The sequence below is a fragment of the Talpa occidentalis genome, unplaced genomic scaffold (assembly GCF_014898055.3).
Source record: "Talpa occidentalis isolate TD23 unplaced genomic scaffold, MPIMG_talOcc4v2.1 talOcc4.2, whole genome shotgun sequence".
In the NCBI taxonomy this organism is placed as follows: Eukaryota; Metazoa; Chordata; class Mammalia; order Eulipotyphla; family Talpidae; genus Talpa; species Talpa occidentalis.
Window position 1 is genome coordinate 101,225,997 of NW_023602073.1, and position 21,389 is coordinate 101,247,385.

Here is a 21,389-nt window from a genome sequence, read left to right on the forward strand (position 1 = left end):
GCACGCTAGACAAGATATCCTTTCAGTCAATATCAATTGTTGTGTTACCCAAAGCAAGTAAATTAGTATACATATAAGAATGCTAAAAGTTACTCCTTTTTCAGAAATGTCAAATTTTTGTTAATGACAGAAGCAACCCAAATGTTTCCCAAGAAACACATTAAATGGAGGATTTTAAGAATAATATTGGATTTGAAATACTCTAGGATGATTCCAGCTACCCCAGAGGAGCTAACTTCAACTTCTCTCTTTCTCTCTCTTTTTCTCCATCTCATTGTCTTTTTCTCTCTTCTCTCCTCTCCAATAGATTTTTTAACTTTACCTGCCTCTCTGTAAAGCCACCGGACATTAGAAGTGGAGGAAAACCCGTTAATATTCAGGGTATAAATATATATATATTTGCATTAATTATTTTATCCTCATTTTTAAAATTCTTTTGAATGTTGTTAAAACACCATGATTGGAACTCTACCTAGTCTAAATTATGACTCAAATAAGTAAAGAAAGATTATGCCATCTACACCAACATTTTATTAAAACCTTCTCACTTTGTGTCTATGCTAGAAATGTGATTATTTGTATCTTTGATAAGAGAATCATCAAGGCATATATCAAAATTCTTTTCAGCTTATGGCAATTGTCTGACTTGTTACTAGCCATCTGGTGAAATCAAGTTTAAGTTATTAAAAATGAAGTATATGTTCATAACTGTTTTGAAGCTAACAGACATGGAGCCTTTAAAGTAGAAATTGGTGTTCAAAAGGCAATCTTCCTAGAAACATATAAGCCCTATATTCTACTATAAAATCTCTCAAAGGAAAAATGAAAATTACCCGGGACATCACTTAGGAATATTACATGGTACAGATCAGAAAATGTATGGTTGCATCAGAAAGAATCCAAATGTACTCTGGAGGACATATGGACTCTTTCATTTGCCTTCAGTGAATTACAAACACAGTGAATTACAAACACAGGACTATTAATACCATTGAGAGAATTTTCCTTTGTTCTCAATCTTTTCTCTGTATCACTCCACCCATGTAAGATATCAGCATATTCCAAGGAGAACGTGTATTGCACAAATGAAAGCTAAGCTCATTGTGATAAAAAGAAAAACCAAGGACATCCAAATATATTTGTAGCTATCCTGATATCAAAAATAAAAGGTTTTTTTTGGTCTTGTTTTGTCCATCTATTTGTTATTTTGTTTCTATTTTTCTCATGATTTCATGAAAGACTCAGGGTTTACTCTCCTAAAGTCTTGGATCATTTAGTATACTTAGACAAGCTGAGTCTGGTTATCTCAGAAAAAAATCATGCTTTAGACTTTTGCAATATTTCTAACCTCAGAAAATTACCAGTGTTCCTGGAGTCTAAAATGAATATACCCAGAGGAGCTAATTTCATCTGTGCTTTGAACTTATACAGAAAATATGCTGCCTTTATCTGTCTGGCTTACAGGTTAAATTGCCACAGGGTGCTCTGTTTGGTTCTTTAGTATTATTTAGCTGATAAAAAACTGCTTGGAAATATTGTAACCACCTATGTCTTACCCTTATTACATTGTCTGATTTGGTTCATAGCCTACTTCCTCCCAGTCCCTCTCTATTTCGCTCTCTCTCTCTCTCTCTCTCTCTCTCTCTCTCTCTCAAATTAAGTTTTGTGGTTGCCAAAAATGAATTGTTCCTGAGAGAGCCAGCAAAAATCATGATGATCTGTCACCTTGAGCAAAAATGTTCCAGGTAATTTTTACTTTTCCTCAGTTTAAAATCACTGTTTAAAATCTCAGTTTAAAAATCACTCTGCCTCCATATTTTTAAGGGAGTGGGGAGAATTTGTCATTATAAAGTCATTTACCACTCATACTTTCCACTATAGTTTATTTACTAGGAAAGAATTGAATTATTCCTAATTAGCAAGAAATAATATTTGAGCTATTAAAATAAAATATATATCCCGCACTGATAATAGATTAAAAAAATATACCTAAGAATTAATTTCAAAGGAAGAACACAAGTCCTTATTTTCTGGGCTAGGACTAACATCTTAGATCTTTCTTGTTTTCATCTAATTTCTGGTTCCCTTGTAAAATCATTACTTTATTACTTGCAGCTGGAAAGTCTCTCTAGGGATGTCCCAGGTGTGGTTTCTTGCAAAGGACACAAAGGGAAAAAAATCCAGTTATTATAATAAGCAGAAGAAAGGACAAACTAACCTTTTGGAAAAAAAAAAATAAATCTTATATTGCAAAATTGTAAATTAGACACTGTAATTCTAACAATGTTTACATACCATTCATATTGCCTAATTCACTTCATCAACCAATGTTTTCTTCTAATGCTCCAAATTCTGAAATGTAATAGAGGCAGAACTGTCAAAGAGGAAAGAGGAAATACTCAGACTTATAATTAATGGCAAGACTTTGAATAAAACTCTATGAGAAACATGTAAGCAGAGCCAGAGTGCAAAAATATAAGAACACAGCATACACTTGTTAGAATGACATACCACTATACACTGACATGTGATGACAGTTATATTTTGTTAAACTTAAAAAAACAAAACAAAGATATTGTTCAATAATACATACAATATGGACAGGTTTTTACTGAAGTGAATAATCAAGCAAATAAAACTAAACACTACAGAGGGTTATAAGTGTCTATAAACATAGAGGAAAATGTGTGAGTACATACAGCCCATTGCTACTTCAGAAAGGTATAACTAGAGAGTAGAGATTAAAGTCTTTCATGTTACTAATCATATTTTATATGTCTATTTTATATCTATAAATATTTAGTAAGCCAATGATTTTGATGATCTAAAACAAATACATAAAAAAGTTCATTTCATATTTCTATAATACTTTGACTATTAAAATGAACATTCATTTCTTCTAATTAAACAAAACAAAAAATATAAGAAAAAAGACAAACTTTATTCCAAGGAAGCAAAGTGCATCATTTATAGGAGAAAAATTTCAATTCAATTCAGTAAGTATTCACTGAGTGCTAGGGAATGAGCAGCTGGCTTAGATATTAGTACATTTGGCTACAAGTAATAGAAAATCTAGCTCAAACTGGCTTAACTGAAGACATTTATTGGCACACATAACCAAAATTCCTGCAGTGAACTGGGATTCAGTAGTGACAATACAAGGACTCAGGGTCCATTTCACTGAGATCCACTTGTTATTCTCTGTTATTGACTTCATCTTTAGTCCAATAGGAAATGAGACTTATTTCCAATATCACATGCATAGAAGAGAGACTTGCCTTTTGGAATCTTATCCAAGAGCTGAAGTAAATATCCCTATCAAATCATTTCTTATGACTTACTCATTCAAATTGCATCATATTCTTAATCTTAAAAAGAACAAGGGGGGATAGAACACAAGGGACTATATGGTGCTATGGGTGCTATAGTGGTATGGTGGTGCAATGGTGGTGGGAGAACTATGGAGACTACACTTGAGGTAAAAAATCAAATACGGCACAAAAATAAACAACTATGTAAGAAAACAAATTTAATAAAAAAAATTCATAGGCAGAAGAGATGGATTATATTGGTCAGGGCTATACTTAGAGTGGGGCATGAGGACAGTCTCTGAAGGAACATGGACTGGGTCAGGGAGGTGACAGAGGTAGATATCTGAACAGAGTGCCATTAGCAAAAAGAAAGGGTAAGTGGAGGTGACATAGTCCTCACCCTATTGGAGTTTAAGCTATTGTAGAAGGCAAGCAACTAACAAGCAGTTATAACTTCAGGTAGTGTTACAGAAAAGTGTTGTGCTTTGAGAACAGATAACAAAGGATTTGTTTTTAACAGTTGGGGTAGGGATGTTTATAGAAGACTACCCTGAAAAATGCGTACGACCTGAGGAAAGGAGAGAGAAAACAGAACCTGTAAAGACAGGAAGGCCGGCAGAACAATGAAACAGTGAAAGCAGAACAATGGTCAGAGCCTAGAGGAATTGAGGCAGCTACTATTACCTCTTCTGCATATTAGAAAAACTTATAGATCGCCAAGATAAAGATAAATATCCAGAGAGAAAAACAGGCCAAGTAGTTCATACATAAAGAAATAGAAAAGACAAAGATATGAAATATTGTTTGGTTCACTTATAAGTGGAGTTGCATTTTGAAATAACACTCAGACATTAGCAGAAAAGAACCAAGAAACATTGCTGTATATGGTAGAGGGGGGCATTCCCCCTTAAACATACCCTTGGCCTGATTCCCAGAATCTTTGAACCTTACATGGCAAAAGCACTTTGTGGATGTGATTAAGTTAAGAATCTTGAGTTGGGGAGCTTATTCTAGATAAGTTTAGCCTCGTGGAACCAATATAACCAGATGGATCTTTATAAGTGAAAAAGGGAAGACAAAGGGTCACGGTATGCTACATGCTGACTTTGAAGATGGAGGGAGAAGCCACAGCCATAGTGGTCTCCAGAAGCTGGAAAAGAGAAGGAAATAGATTTTTCCTAGAGCCTCCAGAAGGAAGCTGAGATGTTTATTTCAGACTTTTATTTATTTTATTACTATATATATATATAGTAATCTTAAAGCCATGAAGTTAGTGTAGTTTGTTACAGTAAATAGTGATTTATTACAGTTAATAAAAAACAAATACACTGGGGCAATCAAAATTTAAGATATAAACCACAGAGGAGCCAATCAGAGTTGAGATGAGAAGTGGCCAGTGAGGTTGATAGAAACTAAAGACGAAGTGAGTCCCAGAAGGGAAGGAAAGAACAAAATATTGAAAAGAGAATGTGGTGGTAAACGCAAATGCTAAAGATTGAGCAAGCTTAAAAAAAAAAAAAAAAAGACTGAAAAATATTCATATATTTAGCAACAAAAGAAATAACTGATAATTTTAGTTTGGGAAGTTTCAGTGGGGTGACTATAGGAAGCCAGATATAGGTAAGTTGAGACATGCCTGGAAAGTGAGAAAGTATAAACAGAAAGTCTAAAGCCCCAAAAACTTGTTTATAGTTGGAAGGGAAAAAAATGACTAGTATGTATAAATCAAGCAAAGTGCACGTGCCACAGAATATACTGAGAAGCCAAGGGTCCGGTTTTATGAGCAATTGAAGTTTGTATAACTGGGAGGACTAAAGGCATTTGATAACAAAAAAATTGTACTTAGAAATAAAATAAGATACAAAATATTTATTTATCATGAGCAATCACAATAAATTACCCATTTTTAAGTCTGGCAAATGCCATCACAAAATCCAGAAAAATTGTTTATTAATTTATACCTTTCACCCCTTCATAAATAATATTTTTTCCTCAGCATCTTTTGGCAGTATGATCTCTTTGTATGACTAAAATTGTCTCATAAAATTTTCTATAGAGATAGCAGGAAGATATTTCAGTCATTATTCTAACATGATTGTTCAAAATTTACTTTTTAATATTAATGTTCAGAATGTGTAAAACATGAGATTTCAACATACACACTTGTCATCTGTAATTACGAAAGGTTTCTGCCTTGCAAGCACAGGAATTATGATCAATTTTATTTAACATTATTCCTATCCCAAAAGAAACATATTGTAAGCTGAAGTCTTTATTGCATTACTGAATGTGTTCTGGGAACAAACTTCTGCTTCTACTAGCCTTCAAAAACAACTGAATTCTCTACTTAAAATTTTACATATATGAGGAATGGAAGAATTTTCCATAGACTAGTTTCTGGCTTCAGACACTTCCAACATTATTTCTACTCCATTCTCCTTCTGCTTTCAATGCCAGACATCAAAAGCTGCATTTGGACAGGACCTTCAAGTCACAATGCAGCGTGAGTCAGCACAGTGGGGAGAAGCAGCATTCCTGGAAGCCATTCCTACATGAGGCTTGCAAGCAATAACTGCGTATGCATCCCATTCAACTAAATTAAAATGTATCCCCAATTCAATTTGTATGCCAAATTGCCTACAAACTCCCAAAACATTAAAAAATATGACAGAAGGTTAGTCAAAGTGAAAAGAGATAGTGGTGCTAGAGTAAGTAAAAAAGTAAATACTGAAATATTACCATTAATATATCCTCCTTCTGCACATGGTATACACACATATGGCCAAGTGAACACAATGCTAAGTTCCCACCTGGGGTGGTGCAAGGGGTTTGGACAAGTGTGAGGCCTAAAGCTTATTTAAGGGTCATTGGCTTTAGGGTAAATCTAGCTCTGAGTATGAAAGAAATGCAGTCAAGTGGAAGAGTTTGCAAATATAAGGAAAAGTGGGCAGAGTGATAACTGAGGGTTTCCTACAAAGAAGTGCAAGACACTGGAGCAGGAAAGGAGGTAAAAGTGATTACAATTTAGACAACCGTGTATATGTAGGAACAGGAAGTTGAGGGAGGACTCACTTTTGTTTTACAATTTTCTATAGGAAGTAAAAGGTAAAGTTGTCTGCTGAAAGTAAAAGAGAATTAGGTCTAAGGAAGAATGGTGAGGGTTAGGAATTGTAGAAGAGATGACCAGGGCAATGTACAAAACTTGCTGAGTAGTGCTGAGTTGAAAATACAAATGCAGCGCCTCCCCTGGTGGCGCAGCGGTTGAGCGCTGGGCTGCAAAGCTGCCCACAGCCTCTGCAGTGCCAGTTCAATCCCCAGCCACCGGCGAGGGTCCCACATGGCGTGCAGACCTCTCCTGCCGTGCCCACTGCTCCCCTCAGCAGTATATTTCGTTGATCGGCCTGCTCTCTTCCCTGCTCTGTCTCTGGTGAATTCTCTTACTCTTCCACACTTCTGACTGTACCCAGTGCTTGTATAAATAAATAATCTTTTAAAAAAAGAAAAAAAAATATATATATATAAATGCAGAACATGTATTTGAAATGTCACTAGTCTTCAGGGTTATATGATAATCACCAGTAGTATCCAGCAGTTCAGCTAAGAAAACATATGTCATGGAATTTTTTTTTGATCACCCAATATTCACAGATCATTACTTTAATCATTGTACCCCAATTTCCTTCTAGAGAACCACCCACTCTTTCTTCCACATTTAGTTCACATATTTCTGGGATCCAAGGTAGAACATGTTCCTTAGGCCTAATCCAGATTGTTTAATTTTCTATCACTTAAAATGAAAAGTGCTAACTGAATTTTTTAAAAAATGAGACTGAAAGTTAGATAGTATAAGTAGTGGATAAAAAAGATGGAATAAGGGGCCTCCCCGGTGGCGCAGCGGTTGAGCGCTGGGTTGCGAAGCTGCCCGCGGCCTCTGCGGTGCCAGTTCGATCCCCAGCTGCTCCCCGGCCACCGGAGGAGGGTCCCACATGGCGCGCAGACCTCTCCTGCCGCCCGCTGCTCCCCTCAGCAGTGCACTTCGGTCCTTCTGCCTGCTCTGCTCCCCGCTCTGGCTCTGGTGAATTCTCTCACCCTCCCGCGCTTCTGACTGTACCCAGTGCATGTATAAAGAAACAAACAAACAAATAAATAAATAATATAAAAACATGCCTCTATGGAAAAAAAAAAAGATGGAATAAGAAAAGGCAAGGTGGCAAGTAATAAAGACTTACCATCTTAGAGTGGGAAGCTGACAGTCCCTGATAAGGAGTAGTGATGTATATAATCCTGTACTTGTATTTTGAGATTGAGACTATGTGCCCTCTGGAGCAACCCCAATAAAAGATTTGACAGAAAAAAAGTTAGAAGTTCAGAGAGTGTTATTTGTTGGAGCTTCTGTAAAGTCCTGCAAAGAAAAGATTTAATTAGACTAAAATTAACCTATTTAAAAGCACAAAGGAATGAAAATTATGTATATGCAAATGGAGATTATTTCTGCCTGTGGCCCACAATCTGAGATGGTTAAAAAATTCACTGAAATGAAAGCAGAGGATGGAAAAATAGAATGTTTTACTATCAGTTAAGTTTCCTGCCAAGTAAGGCAGGGGAGACTCATTCTAGGAGACAACATTGGGATATATTTCTACTCAACTCTCTGGTATTGTACACTAGGAGTGACTGACAAAGGGAACAACTAAACTAAATACAAAGAAGCTGGGATAGAACTTAGGAGCAAGAGGCAAATTACTGTTGATTCCTACCACTTTTGTTTAATTTTGTCCCTAGGCACAAACCAAAATGGAAGCCATTTGGTTGAGAGTCAAGTACACAAGCTGATGTCCAAGACTAAGGAAAGGTCTAAAATTCACATGCTCAGTTTCACAATTCAAAAACTATGTCTTCGTACGATGTCTGACTCTGAGTTACTACACCATGGAATTCAGGGTCTGAAAGGGGGGTGTTAGGTGGGACCCCCTCATAAATTGTTTAGTTGTTTATTTGAGCTCTAAATCAACTCCTAGGACCCTGAAACTTTATTAACTCAAAGCAGATTGCTCCAAGATAATACTGTTAAATAGTGCATTCTTCCAATACCCATCTGAAATATTACCATGGAGAGCAATCAACAAGAGAAAACCTCCTAGAAAGCAGAATAGGAATGTTTATTAAACATTCTGATTTAGTAGGATGTAGTTGGGGTTCTGCACTTTTAATAAATTGAACAGGATTACTATATATACATGCACATTTGGAATATAGTATTTTAGGGGTAAAAGAATCTCAAATATGGATAACTTAGGGTACTGACCTATTTGGAGGTTTGTCGCATCTGTTCAAAATGTTCTCTCCTGACCAGCTCCAGAGACTAGGAAGCCCCATAGGAGAGCTGCAGATTAAGGCCTACATGATAGACAGGAATTGGGGGGAAGGGGGGGAAGTTGGGCCATGTGAAATGGTTTCCAAAGGGAAACTTGCAACCATGAATCCAGAGGCATAATTTGGATCATAATCAAGGAAACAAGAATTTATAACCACACATCATATCCTGAGAGTAAAGTAAAATTACAAATGAAAGAATTAAGAAATGAGGCCAGAAGGTAAGGGAAAGGATTGAGAGACAGGATGTTTAAGATGTAGTTTTATATGACATGTCTGTGTGTCTTACAATTGACCTCCAACATCAGTGATTCCATATGGTCTTCCCTCTAGACACTATGTCCTAAGCCCTCGCCCAGTGCCCATCCATCAGTGATAATTACTGCTACTCAGTCTTAAAGTTGGGGCAGATTTAATTTTGGATTCAATTCAATTTAATTCTGGATTCAGAGTAAGATTTTCTTCAATTATCATGGCCCCCCTCTCAATCTCATGAGTACCCAGAGCCCACTGGCTTATTGGAATCAAACATAAAGGAAGGAAGGGAGAAAAATGAGTTAAAGGAAGAGAGGAAGAGGAAAAACCTCCACTTACTAGAGCAGGCTGCTGCATTTCCCATCATCAGGTAATAGATGAAAAGACAGAGGGGAATATTTATAGAAGTAGCTGGATTCCCTTGGATATGATACAAATTTAAGGATACCCATGGGTCATATATTTACGCAGCAGTAGCTTGCTTCCTCTACTCACAGATTATCTCTAGGCCTCAGCCATGAAAAGATGTGACACATTTAACTGATCTTCTTTGCACAGACAACTTAATTTGTGACCTAGACTAATAAACCATGGTAAGAGTCCAGATAGTTCTCCTGTTGTCAGAAACTCCAGTTCCATTGTTCCTGGATAAAACCTGTGCCAGTCACCAGAGCTCCAAAACACAGCAACGTGCTATGGATGCTGCAGTAGAGGTGGCAGATGGTGATGGAGACATTTGCTGCCAGGATAGGATGACCTGACATAAGCTGAAATACTTCCAAAAATCCTGCATGGTGCTCCAAGAGGAGACTGGCTGGTCATGACTATGGGTTTGTTCATCTGTCTCTCCTCTCATAGCCAGAATATTCATAGTGTCACTCATTCTACCTCCTGATAAATTTCACCGCCTGGGGTACAGAGCTCACCAATGATATAGGAAATCAAGATGCTAGACTTTGGCAAGAAAAACCTTGCTGCTAGGAGTATCAAAGGGAAGCTGAGCCTGCTCCTGAGATAACTCTGCGAGGTCCCCAGCAAACAGTGAGAGAAGGCCACATCCATTGGCAGTTTCTTCTCTTTGAGATACTATGGCCAGAAACGAAGGGGTCATCATTGGCTCTACTGTGCAAAAAAACATTGTTTTCACTAGAATTCATTTCTTCTTCATCTAAGGCACACACTAGACATTTCTCAGTCTCAAAACACATTGAAGAACGGTATATCTATGTTGCCAAATTCCATCTAATGGGATTTGGGGGAGAAATGATGGATGCCACTTCCAGCTTTGGCCTATATAAGTCTCCTATGTGCAGGTCTGGCACCTCTCTTATCTAGTCTACAGGATGAATAGCGGCACATTGGAATACAGATGCTGAAGATAACAGATCCTCCACCATCCTGGGTTCTTAAATGATTATCTGGAGTCAATCAAGAACAGCTGAATTAGAGTATATGAAAAATAAAATGAATGATTCTTAATTAAGCCATTCATGACAGGACTCTGCTGTCACAAAAATTAGCGCTACTTTGCTGAATATGCAGACTGAAGTTCATGCCAGATTTTCCAGGCCAGGGTAAACCACCCAGAGTCGTGGTTGGACCGGAAAAGATGATTACCCAGGGTCACCTTAGGAAGGACAGCTAGAGAATTTTCACTGTAGTGTAAGAAGGCGAATATAACGGCTAAAAAAGCATCCCAAGAGTTAGGGCGAAGGAGGGAAGCCATTGACAAGATAGTAAATAATAAGAATCAAGTTGGCAGAATTATATGAGCTTATATAAGACTCGGATTTTTAGGGGCCTCCCTGGTGGCCTAGGGACTATCACCGCTATGGATTGAGTTCAATTCCCATGGCACAGCAGACCTCTCCTGTCTCGTCTGCTCCTCCCTGCAGCAGTGTATTTCAGTCAATCTGCCTGTTCTGCTCCTCACTCTGTCTCTGGCGAGTCCTTTCACTCCCCACGCCTCTGGACTATACCCGACTTCTACGCATAAATAAAAAAAAATTGAAAAAGACGGTAAGACTTTGATTTATACAATTAAAAAACAAAAATCCTAAGTATTTCATTTTTATTGACATAAAAAAGAAATTAAGAATAAGTACCATAACTTAAGTTACAGAAGATTATTTTAGAATCACTTGTTTTCTAATGGAGTGGGTGGGAAAAACTGAATTCTCATACCAATTCACAAACATTTATAGCATCATCATGTTTTATGATTTCTCATTTCAATTTAATTGAAATTTCCTTTTTAATATGCTCTCTAGTACATCTAGTTATAGTTTAACACAATATTTTTATGCAATTCAACAACAACCACGAGTGTGAAAGGATAAAGACTTAAAAACAAAACATTTCTCTACTTTATTAAAAAAAAAATGGTACCTGTATGACAACGATGGTCAAACCAAAAAATAATCAGGATTGGCTCAAATGCTAACAATTCTTCAAATACCCCACCCACATGGCCTAGTGAGTGGCAATTATAAAGTGAGTATTAAATTGAAAAGTGATTTATATTTTAATAGAAGGACTCATCTTAAAGTGATTTGACCCTGTCTTGGACCAATCCTAAAGCAGGGCTCTACTGTATATTAGATATAGTACTAACATCATCTAGCTGGTATCAAATACCAAATAAAAGATGGCTGGCATTAATGACTATTTGGTTGTGAACTTTGTATAGTATTTAAATAGCATTCATGGCCATGAGCTGATGATGGAAATCATTATAACACTTACCTTACTTCAGCCAACAATAAATCAATACTTAGAATTTAAATTTTTCAGTATTTACTCATTGGATAGGGTAAGTAAGCTCCTTTCAAATATAAAAGTCTGAGCCAGCTGCCAAGAACATAGCACTACTTAATGACACACCCATAATGTTAGCTGTTACATGTGCCTGTTCGTATTTGTTTTAAACTGCTAGTATTTTAAAGATATGTTGCTAAATCCAAGTTTTCTTCACTTCTATACAAAACTACATTAATTTGCCTGTCCTTTTTTGTTTCCTAAATTTTCTTTTTTAATTGAACCAACCCTTTGTTCTGGCACCATGTTAATATACCTTTTGGTCTATTTTACATGTCACATCTTGGATTGACTTTTTATTCCAAGTTTCTTCCTGGCAGACAATGAGCACAGTGAGCATACTTAATAAATGTTACATAATAATAACTATTAAATGTTCCTTTAAAATCACAAACAGCTTTTTATCTTTAGCTCCTACTTTGAGATAATTATATATTTCCCCAAAGCTATTTATAGCTCCCATCAGGAAGAACAGCTGAAAAAAAAAAAATGTGTTCCGAGTCCTGCCAAAACTATGATGAAAGTGATTCAAACTCTGAATATCTGTTGCAAGTGTTCAAATAGTATTCAACATATTGATGTCTAGTTAGAGCAATACTTTTCCTATCTAAAATCTTTTGGTTGGAAGTAGTTATTGAATACCTTTTGTACATATCACCACTGTCATTCATTTAGTAACAAATTAAGATTACACAAACATACCTTCTACTTGCTGTTATCAGTCCACATGTATCTGTGCTCTTCATCTTCTCCATAAAATCATGTCCTCCCTCTGATCTTTGAAGCCTAGGCCCAAGCACATATAGTCAAGACACACAAGGTAGTCATAGATCAGCCTTACAAATACAAGGAACAGAGGATCTTCCCTGATCTGTTCCACAACATCAGATCAAAAAATTACATACATGTGTATAGATCTGTAATTATATACACTCCTACTCTTAGTATTGAAAGACTTAGCAACTAAACATTTAGAACCCCAATCACCCTACACTCACCTCTCAAACTAGTTTAGATAGTGTCAGAAAAATCCCAGATGACTTCCCCCTGCAGATTTGTATGGTGAATAGGTCTGTGCATTCGAGACTGAATACCTGGGCACTGGTCTCAGCTCTTGCCACTAGAATCTCTTTGGTTTGGAAGAAAAGTCCATTATGATTTTGAGCAATAAGATTCTATCAACAAAAGGTCCATTTCCAGGGCCTCTCTGGTGGTGCAAGGGTTAAGACGCAATCTATGAAGCAATGCTCAGCCTCTGCAGCAGGAGTTAGATCCCTGGCTGGCCAGGGAGCAGCCCACTGTGGCGCTGCTCCCCTCAGCAGTTTACTTCGGTCAATCTGCCTGTTCTGTTCCCCACTCCCTTGTCTCTGGTGAATCCTCTCACCCTGCCACCCCCACCCCCCCAACTCTGGCCTGTACCACAGCTCTTGTATGCATAAATAAATAAATAAATAAATAGATAAATAAATCTTTTTTTTTTTTTAAAGTCCATTTCCAGACTTTTGGGAACCATTATTCCCGGTAAGCCATCATGCCAGTTGCAGGGAAAACAATAAGCAAGCACTGAACCCTGCCCTCAGGAAGCATGGTGTCTGGGAAAGACATGCGGCAAGGCAGGACCAGAAATCAACACCAAGTTGATTTTGTTTTGTTTTTTGGCTGTCATTATATCTGCTTACATTTCCACACTGCCCTTCCATGTACATTTGTTTTATTATGTAAGTGTTTTCATGCAAAACCTTTGCTCTTGAGAGATCAGATCGAACCTATTGCTTAGCAATAGCAGCCTTCACAATGATTAATATAAAATAATTTGATGTCTTGCAACCTAAATAAATTATAGCTTTTGAGAACGTAAATACCTCTAGGGAAGTTGTCCAAGAAAACTGCATCTTTCTTCCTGTCAGAGAAACGCTTTTTGTGCCATTTGCAGTTACATTGCTCATTGACAAGGTCTGGAAGAGGAGGCAGGTAAGAGCAGGAAGACATTCCTGCCTACTGACAGCTTCCTAAGTCCCCAGCATCCAGGAAGAAACGTTTTTCTAGGCAAAAATGATAGCAATATTTAAGTTTTGGTCAGAGATCTAATTCCAGACCAAGAACCAATCGCTGGCCCCCACACTGGGCAGCAGCAATTCCTGGCCTCCTCATGTTGACCTGCCTTCTTTTATCTCTGAGCTCAGTTGTTTTTTAATGGCTGAGCATGGGTGATAAACCAAAAAAAAAAGAGCATTATTTCCTTATAAATGTAAAAGTGCTGTTCTTTCTTCTACTACTAAAAAAGGCATGTTAGATTATGATACTTTCTAGGGTCATTTATCTGGCCTATTTTTACTTGCTCACTGATCTTTGCAAATCTTTCAATATTACTATTTTTGTCTAACAGTCAAATCTCACTTACTCCAGCTCTACCTCTGAGCTGCTGTGAGAACTTGGACAAGTCATTTAATTGCTCTGAAATTATCCCTTCATCTGCTTATTAGGGTAAAATGCATTTGAAAACTTTTCTCAGAGGTACTGTTGCAAGATAACATAAATTACACAATTTAATTTTTTTTCATTAAAAAATTTACTATTACAAACTACAGTAACAGGTTCTTATGAATTTTTGATACAAATAATTCAACTGATTCAGCAATTCTAATTACTATACCAATTATGAATTTGTGAGTATCTTAAAACACAGATTTTATGTCAGGCTGAAAGAGTTCTAGTGACTCTGTAGGCGTGTGGAAGCTGGCACAGGACCCCAGGGCCCCTGACTCCCACCTCCGTGTTCCAAGCTTATTTGATTTGTTTTGATAGTTTAATACTCTCCAACATTATTAATATTAATTTGTTTAATCAACCATACTTAAATAGATTAATCACATAAAACCAGCCCACATTTATTATAAATTCCCAATTGATAGCTTGTTACTACATTTATATACAATAAAGACATGTATTGACACTCAGTAAAGTCTCATGGGTCAATTTATACATGAAGATGCCAACATCATTCTGAGTTCCAAATACTTATCTCTTCTGAATGCCCTAATGTAGGTCTTCTCCTCCTCTTAGCTATTGTTGAAAACAAATGTTTATTAACAATGTTTAGTGATTGCCTACTATGGACACTGGGAATACAGAAGAGAGAAAAACACTGGCCCCTGGCTCAAGGAGCTCACAGTTTGATAGGAGAAATCACCATTTCTCAACATTGGCTCTGGAGTCCTGGGACAGTTCTTTATTCTATGAGTTACTCTTGCCTAGAGACCCCAATAAGAGTGGAGCATTGGGGGAAACTTCACAAGGACATCTCCAACTCCATCATTTTATACTCCATCAAGCCCTGTCAGCTCTGCCAAACTTTATTGCCCCCACTTCCTCTGCCCCAGCCTTGGCGCGTATAGATAAATCCCAGCAAGCTGAAAAACTAGCACATTATTGAATCTCAGTTGTGCAGTTGGATGAAGGACTTTATAAAAGGAGTTCTGAGATCCAAGCAATTTAAGGGTATCTGGGTTCTTAGTGTTCCCCAAATGTCTGCCACACAGTCAACAAGTCCCGTGAAGGTTCTGACATTAAAGATAGTAGTCCCCAAATGCCACAGGCCAAGTCAACTCAATAATCTCATTTTTAACCTAACCATTTAGTTAACAACTTAAAACCAAAGCCAAACTAACTTAGGTTTTGTGTTAATATCCACAGCTTTGTATATAGGTTTTGCTACTATGAATATTTATCACCTAATGGATGGAAAGTAATAATCATCCAGTAAGATGCTTAGTAAACTTTTCTCACTAGCTGTTCAGTATTGTTATCAGATAATAAGGGCAAAGTGACCAAGTTACATTTCATCCTTAACTACTCTGAGACCTTCTAAAACTAGAAGATAATCATATACACACAGGCTCTGAGAGCAAATTTGGAGATAAGAACCCAAAGGAAGCAGAATTTGAAATTCAACTCAGATATTAACAGAAAGTATTATTCATGACAATTTTTTCTAAGGTAAGATGAAGTAGTCCTTTAAAAATAAAACTCCACTTTTAGAAATGTCAAACTTTTATTCATTTTCTTGCTGGGAGTGTGTTTCTGATTGTAATAATATGCACAAAGAAGCATACCATTTGATTTTTGATTACAACCCAAAATTCAAGGGATTTTTTTCCATACAGGCCACGTACTCTTGTAAAATAAATTAATTTTAATTACAAAGGACTGGTACCAGTATATATATCTAAGAAATGTTTCAATTAACCTGTAATAACAAACATGTGCTTTGATATTTTTATTATTATAAAAAAGGAGTTTTTAATGAAGGCAGTTTAGCAGACTATTGTGAAAATAAATTTGAATTAAGCAGTCTCTTAAACTTAAAATTGTGGTAGAATACATTGTCAAGCAAGGGGAAATTTTTCTGAAATATATATATATATATATATATATACACACATATTTTCATGTAAACAAAAGCAAAGATCACAAAAAAATTAAATATCTTTCTCAGTAACAGAAATACATAGATTCAAAAGATTATTTTATTTTCTTCATGCTTCCATTGAACACAACCGAATAAGCAGAGCAATAGGAATTAGGTGACACTTTACATTCCCTTCACACTCTTCAGGAGGTTATATATATAGGAGAAAAGAAGGTATTAGAGAAATTAGGCTCCTGAGAGTCAAGATTTTCAAATATTAAGTAGCTTTTTGCTCTACTTGAAACTACATGGTTTATCAGAATTTTGCCAGTTGAAAGGGGGTACAACTAACACTGGCAAGACCCAGCACTAACACACATGGCAGCAAATGAGGCACAATGATAAATAGATTTTCCTCTTGATGTGGATTACCCATGCACTAGGAAATAATGGCTTCCAACACAAACAATTTTGGATAAAACAGTCAGTATTTAAAGTGGGTTACAGGAACATTTCTTAAAGTATGCCCCAGGGACCTGGATCAGGCAGAGTGCTCAACAAGTGTGCATCCCTGGTTCCAAGCCCAGACCCTCTAGGCACCCTGGGGACTTGTACGGTTAACAAGCTCCCCTGGGAATACTTAGACACATACTCATATCAAAGCTTAAATATCACTACTCCAGGCTACTTGGGATTTCCTTTGACCACAAATATTTCACTATCTCTTCCATGCTTCTTAATTAGCCAGAAGATATAAAACAAAAACATCTCTGATTTGTCAGTCAGCAGTGATAATTAGTAGTGGTCTTTTTTTTCCCCTTAAGAAAATACAGAGGAAGAGGCAACATATGATTCTGCACCTAAATTTTTCAAAGGTATACCATAGTACTTTTTTTGTAAAGCTTTCGAAATGTGTGTTCAAAGTGATTTGTAAACTGTCGTTGGATCAAGATTATCCAGTGTAAAAGAGAACTGCTGTTCAGTGTTGTTACTGAATTCTCACAAAGGCCCCTCATGGTCTCCTTTCGCAAACAACGAGAATCTCAACAGGCGCTCCAGTGCTCCCACCAAATCATGCACTGCCAACCAAGCACCACAAAAATACCTAAGGATTGCTCATAAAAACAGCACAAAAGAAAACAAAACTCAGGTTCATCCCCAAACCCAAAACAACTCTCAAAGCCTACCGCCACTACCTACAAGGAATACAGATCATGCTGACTTTCCTTAGAGAAAGTCTAACTTCAAATACACTTATTAACATCTGCTTGAAATCCAGTTGATGGTGAAAATGGAAAGCATAATACACTTCATTTTGCCACTAGTATATACCACAGTGTTTATGTTCTACAGGATTTCTATGGACAAAAACAATATTACCTGTGACTAATATAAATTAGAAACCAGAGGTAGGTGACTATCATCATCAGATGATTACAAAACATGTTGAATAATATGCGTGAGTCCCCAAAAGAGTTCCTTAATTGGAAAACGAGTTCTAACACCGTTACAAGTGCTTACAAGCAGAATTTCCCGGGTCTTTAGTGGTGTCATCATACTTCCAAAGTCCTAACTCCTGATACCCTCCCATGTGCTCCTCAGACATTCAATTTTAAGATATAGCCAATGAAGTAAAAACATAAAGAAATAATACTGGAGACCAAAGAGTGGTGCTGGTATCAGCTAGACTCTTCAAAATTCTCAACTCTCACATGGAAGAAAACACATTAGAGTTGGACAAGACCTTGAAGATTCATCTAACCCAACTCCCTGGTTGTACAACTGAAGAAACAGAAGCTACTATTTTTCCCATTGGCTCTCAAAGGACTCAAATTCTGAAAAGATGCTCTAATTCTAAAGTGTTCATGATTAATTTACGTATTTCTAAAGCCCATTTTGTAATCAAAGGGCCACGCTTCCAGTCCTTATGGTGTCAGTCTGCAGCTCCATCTCTGTTGGCTGTTTTATAAAATGTGCCAGTGGTTACAGAGAGAAGGCACCTCCAAGATTATCAGTGAGAGAAAAAATAATTTAAAAATCCCAGACCTGCCCCATTAAAACTTGCTATCTACTTGGACCAGGGCATATCTTTGCTTTTTCTTAGGAAACGTGCTTCTGAGCACATTTATAGACTCCAGCTGTTTTATGGGCAAACACCTTGACAACAATGATGTTCCGCCCAGAACATTTAGAAAAACAGCTAGACTACTGGAAACCTCCAAATGCACAAAGCCAAGACCTATATAGAGTTTATTTAACCTCTCAATAATTGTTACTTGTTTTGCAAACCAAAAAAATCGCCTTGTTTTTTATAGTCTTATTTATCTAAGCTTGCCAAGTTCTACTTGATAAAGGTGGTTGTGATTTTATTTTTTTCTTTTCCATGTTCCAAACTTCCTTTCTCTTATGGTAATAAAAAAGATACTTTTTAAAAGAAGAGTTTAGTCTAAAAAAAAACTAAAGAGTACAGAATTCATGCTTGACTATAAAACATCTAAACCTAACTGAGGTGTCTGTGTGGCACAGCAGAACACAAAGTCTCTGGACTTTGACAGATTTTTGGATCCCAGCTCTACCACAGTCTTGGGCAGATTCTTAGTCTCTCTGAGACTTGTTTTCTTCATCTGTAAGAAGGAAGAAATAATACGTACCTCACAGGATGCTGTGAGGATAAAATTATGCAGTATATACAGTAAATGGTACACCCTTCTCCCCAACAGACTCAGCAAGAATTCTCAAGTTAAAAGCATCACCACGGCCTACACCAGTCATCCTCTCACTAAATCCCATTCAAATGTTCAAGGGTGCGCTTTCTCCTCCACTTTGCCCTATTGCTCTAAATATCACTATTGTGCTTAGAAAATTTTCCACATTTTTATGTTTTCTCCTTAAAATTGTATATGCGGATAAAACATTTAAAAAAAAACTATTTTCCTAGAAATTATAATGCAATGCTCCCTAAAGCACATGTCATGTATAAAAATAATTCTGAAAAACATGACTTCTGAATTAGTTCGTACATTGTTTCTTAAAGTGCACCAAAGTAAATCTTAACGATCTTTAAAATGTCACTAACTCCCTTGGGTTTTTTTTTTTTTAATAAAACTAAATATTTATCTACTGAGATGTATGTGGTTTTTGGCTCCAATGTGATGGTAAAAAGCAGCAGTGTTTTCCAGGAAAAAAAAAAATTGATAAACTCAATAATCATACTTAGCAGCAAACGAAACACCTACAATTCATTGTAACTGCAGGGTCAATAAAGCACAATCCTAACTCCTACCATAAAAACTAATTAACCAAAGAAACAAACAAACAAAAAAATCTCCATACCCTAAATAGAGTATTTCTCTTGAACCCTGGAGGTAACATTTGTGATCACTTCCCTAATGTGTATCCCTGGTAACAGAATTATAAGTAATCACCATTCTTTCTTTACATTGCACACACACATACACACATCCTCTGAAAAACAATAAAGTGTAAGTGGAGAAGCAATGTGAAAGAAAATTCAAAGTCAGATAAAGAACAACCACCACCCAAAACGTCAGGCTGTTCTGACAATCACACCACGGTCCGATGTTCTGCACATACGTAGACAGCACTGGGGCGAATCCGACGTCTTGTGTGACCTGGGAGCCGCGGCAAAAACTTGAAGGACTTAGGCATCATGTCCAGGCAGGCGTCATGGAATTTCTTAATCCTCCAGTAGTAGATCAGTGGGTTCAATGCAGACTTGAGGTAGCAGAGCCAGAGTAGCCAGGTGCTAATCTCAAAAAAGTTGTGCTTGTAGTAAAAGTGCTGACTGAATGTTGCCACAAGGCTGTAAGTGGTGAACGGGGCCCAGCAGACAATGAAGACAGCAAAGAGAATCAAAATAGTGGTGAAGGCACGCGTTTTAAAGCCCATGTCAATGCTCATCTGAAAGGGTCTCTGTAGACTCATGAGACCCAGCTTGCTGGCCTGGCTGAGGCAAATGCCCTCAGGGTAGCTATGGATCCTCAAGGCGTTATGCCGAAGGGTATTGAGTATGCCCATAAATGAATACAGTATCACCAGAAAGGGTATGAAGAAAGAAATGAGAGAAATCAAAATCACATAAGCCTGGTATCCTGGATTGGTTGTGTACCCAAACACGCACTGGGGGGCTCGGGAAGGTATCTGCAGTTCAGGGTTTCCTACAGCCAAAGGAAGAGCTATACAAAAGGAAGTTGCCCAAGAAACTGCAATTAGAACCTTAGCCCTGTATGGATTTAGCTTATCTTGCTTCTGCACTATAATAAGGAACCTATCAATGCTAATGATGAGCAGGATGGCTACTCCTTCTATCACAAACAACCAGAAAAACATAGCAGATACCCTACAGAAGAATTTCCCAAAAATCCATCTGGTAGTAAGAATAGTTACCAAGGCAAAGGGCATGTTCAGAACTGCAAGTAACATATCAGCAAATGCCAGGCTGGCAAGGAGGATGTTAATTGCAGATCGCATGGCAGCTTTTTGGTAAACCATGAGGCAAACAACCAAGTTCCCCAGAAAAGACACAAACAGAATAAATATCATGACAGCAGAAAGAATAATCTGGAGAGGCAAGTTCAGGCTCTTAAAAACTGCTGGTGTTGGCGTCACAGCTGTGCTATTCCCTGTCAAGGAACTCATCCCAGTGGGAGCCACGGTTTCAAAACTGTATCTAAGAAGCGGGCCAATGCTGGGGTGCTGCAATGGTGGAGGGACCGTCATATTCACGTATGCGTTTTCATAGACTACAAACGTCGTGTTGGACGCCCTGGTATGGGACGCAGTCAACGCTGGGGAGAAGACCATGGTTTCTGTAGGATGGAAGGCGCCGGCAGAGGGGCAGGTGCTCCGGAAGCATTTCAACACAGAGTAGCAGTGTCATGTTCCACTGATGGGCTTGGAAACACATTCTGGAAAACGGACAAAGAGTTCCATCTTCCAAAGCAGTCCTGTTGCCTATAAATAAACCCAAAACACAGAAAAATGGTAAATGAGAAATTAGCTCTTTTGTAAATAATATTTGACTTACCTTTCCTTGTGTTTGTGTTTCAGAAGTAAGTCTTTCTTTTTAACCCTTTAAAATAGTTGAGCCTCTTCATCACTCAAATATTATTCTGCTTTTAGTAAACCATGATGGAAATTTCATAACATTCATATACATAAGTGGAAAAAAAATCAAAATGTATAACCTCTCAAAGACAAAAGTT

The 21,389-nt window shown here is 37.3% G+C and overlaps 1 protein-coding gene across 3 annotated transcripts in view; it reads right to left on the minus strand.

The window, feature by feature from the left end:
• Positions 1–16,189: 16,189 nt before the first annotated feature.
• Positions 16,190–21,389, minus strand: part of GPR63 (G protein-coupled receptor 63) — a 61,586-nt gene continuing 56,386 nt past the window's right edge. For all 3 annotated transcript variants that reach the window (XM_054699039.1, XM_037520126.2, XM_054699038.1), the window contains exon 2: positions 16,190–21,138. In XM_054699039.1, the coding sequence (XP_054555014.1) occupies positions 19,729–20,988 (1,260 nt within the window). In that variant the 5' untranslated portion in view covers positions 20,989–21,138 and the 3' untranslated portion in view covers positions 16,190–19,728. The remainder of the gene's footprint in view (positions 21,139–21,389) is intronic.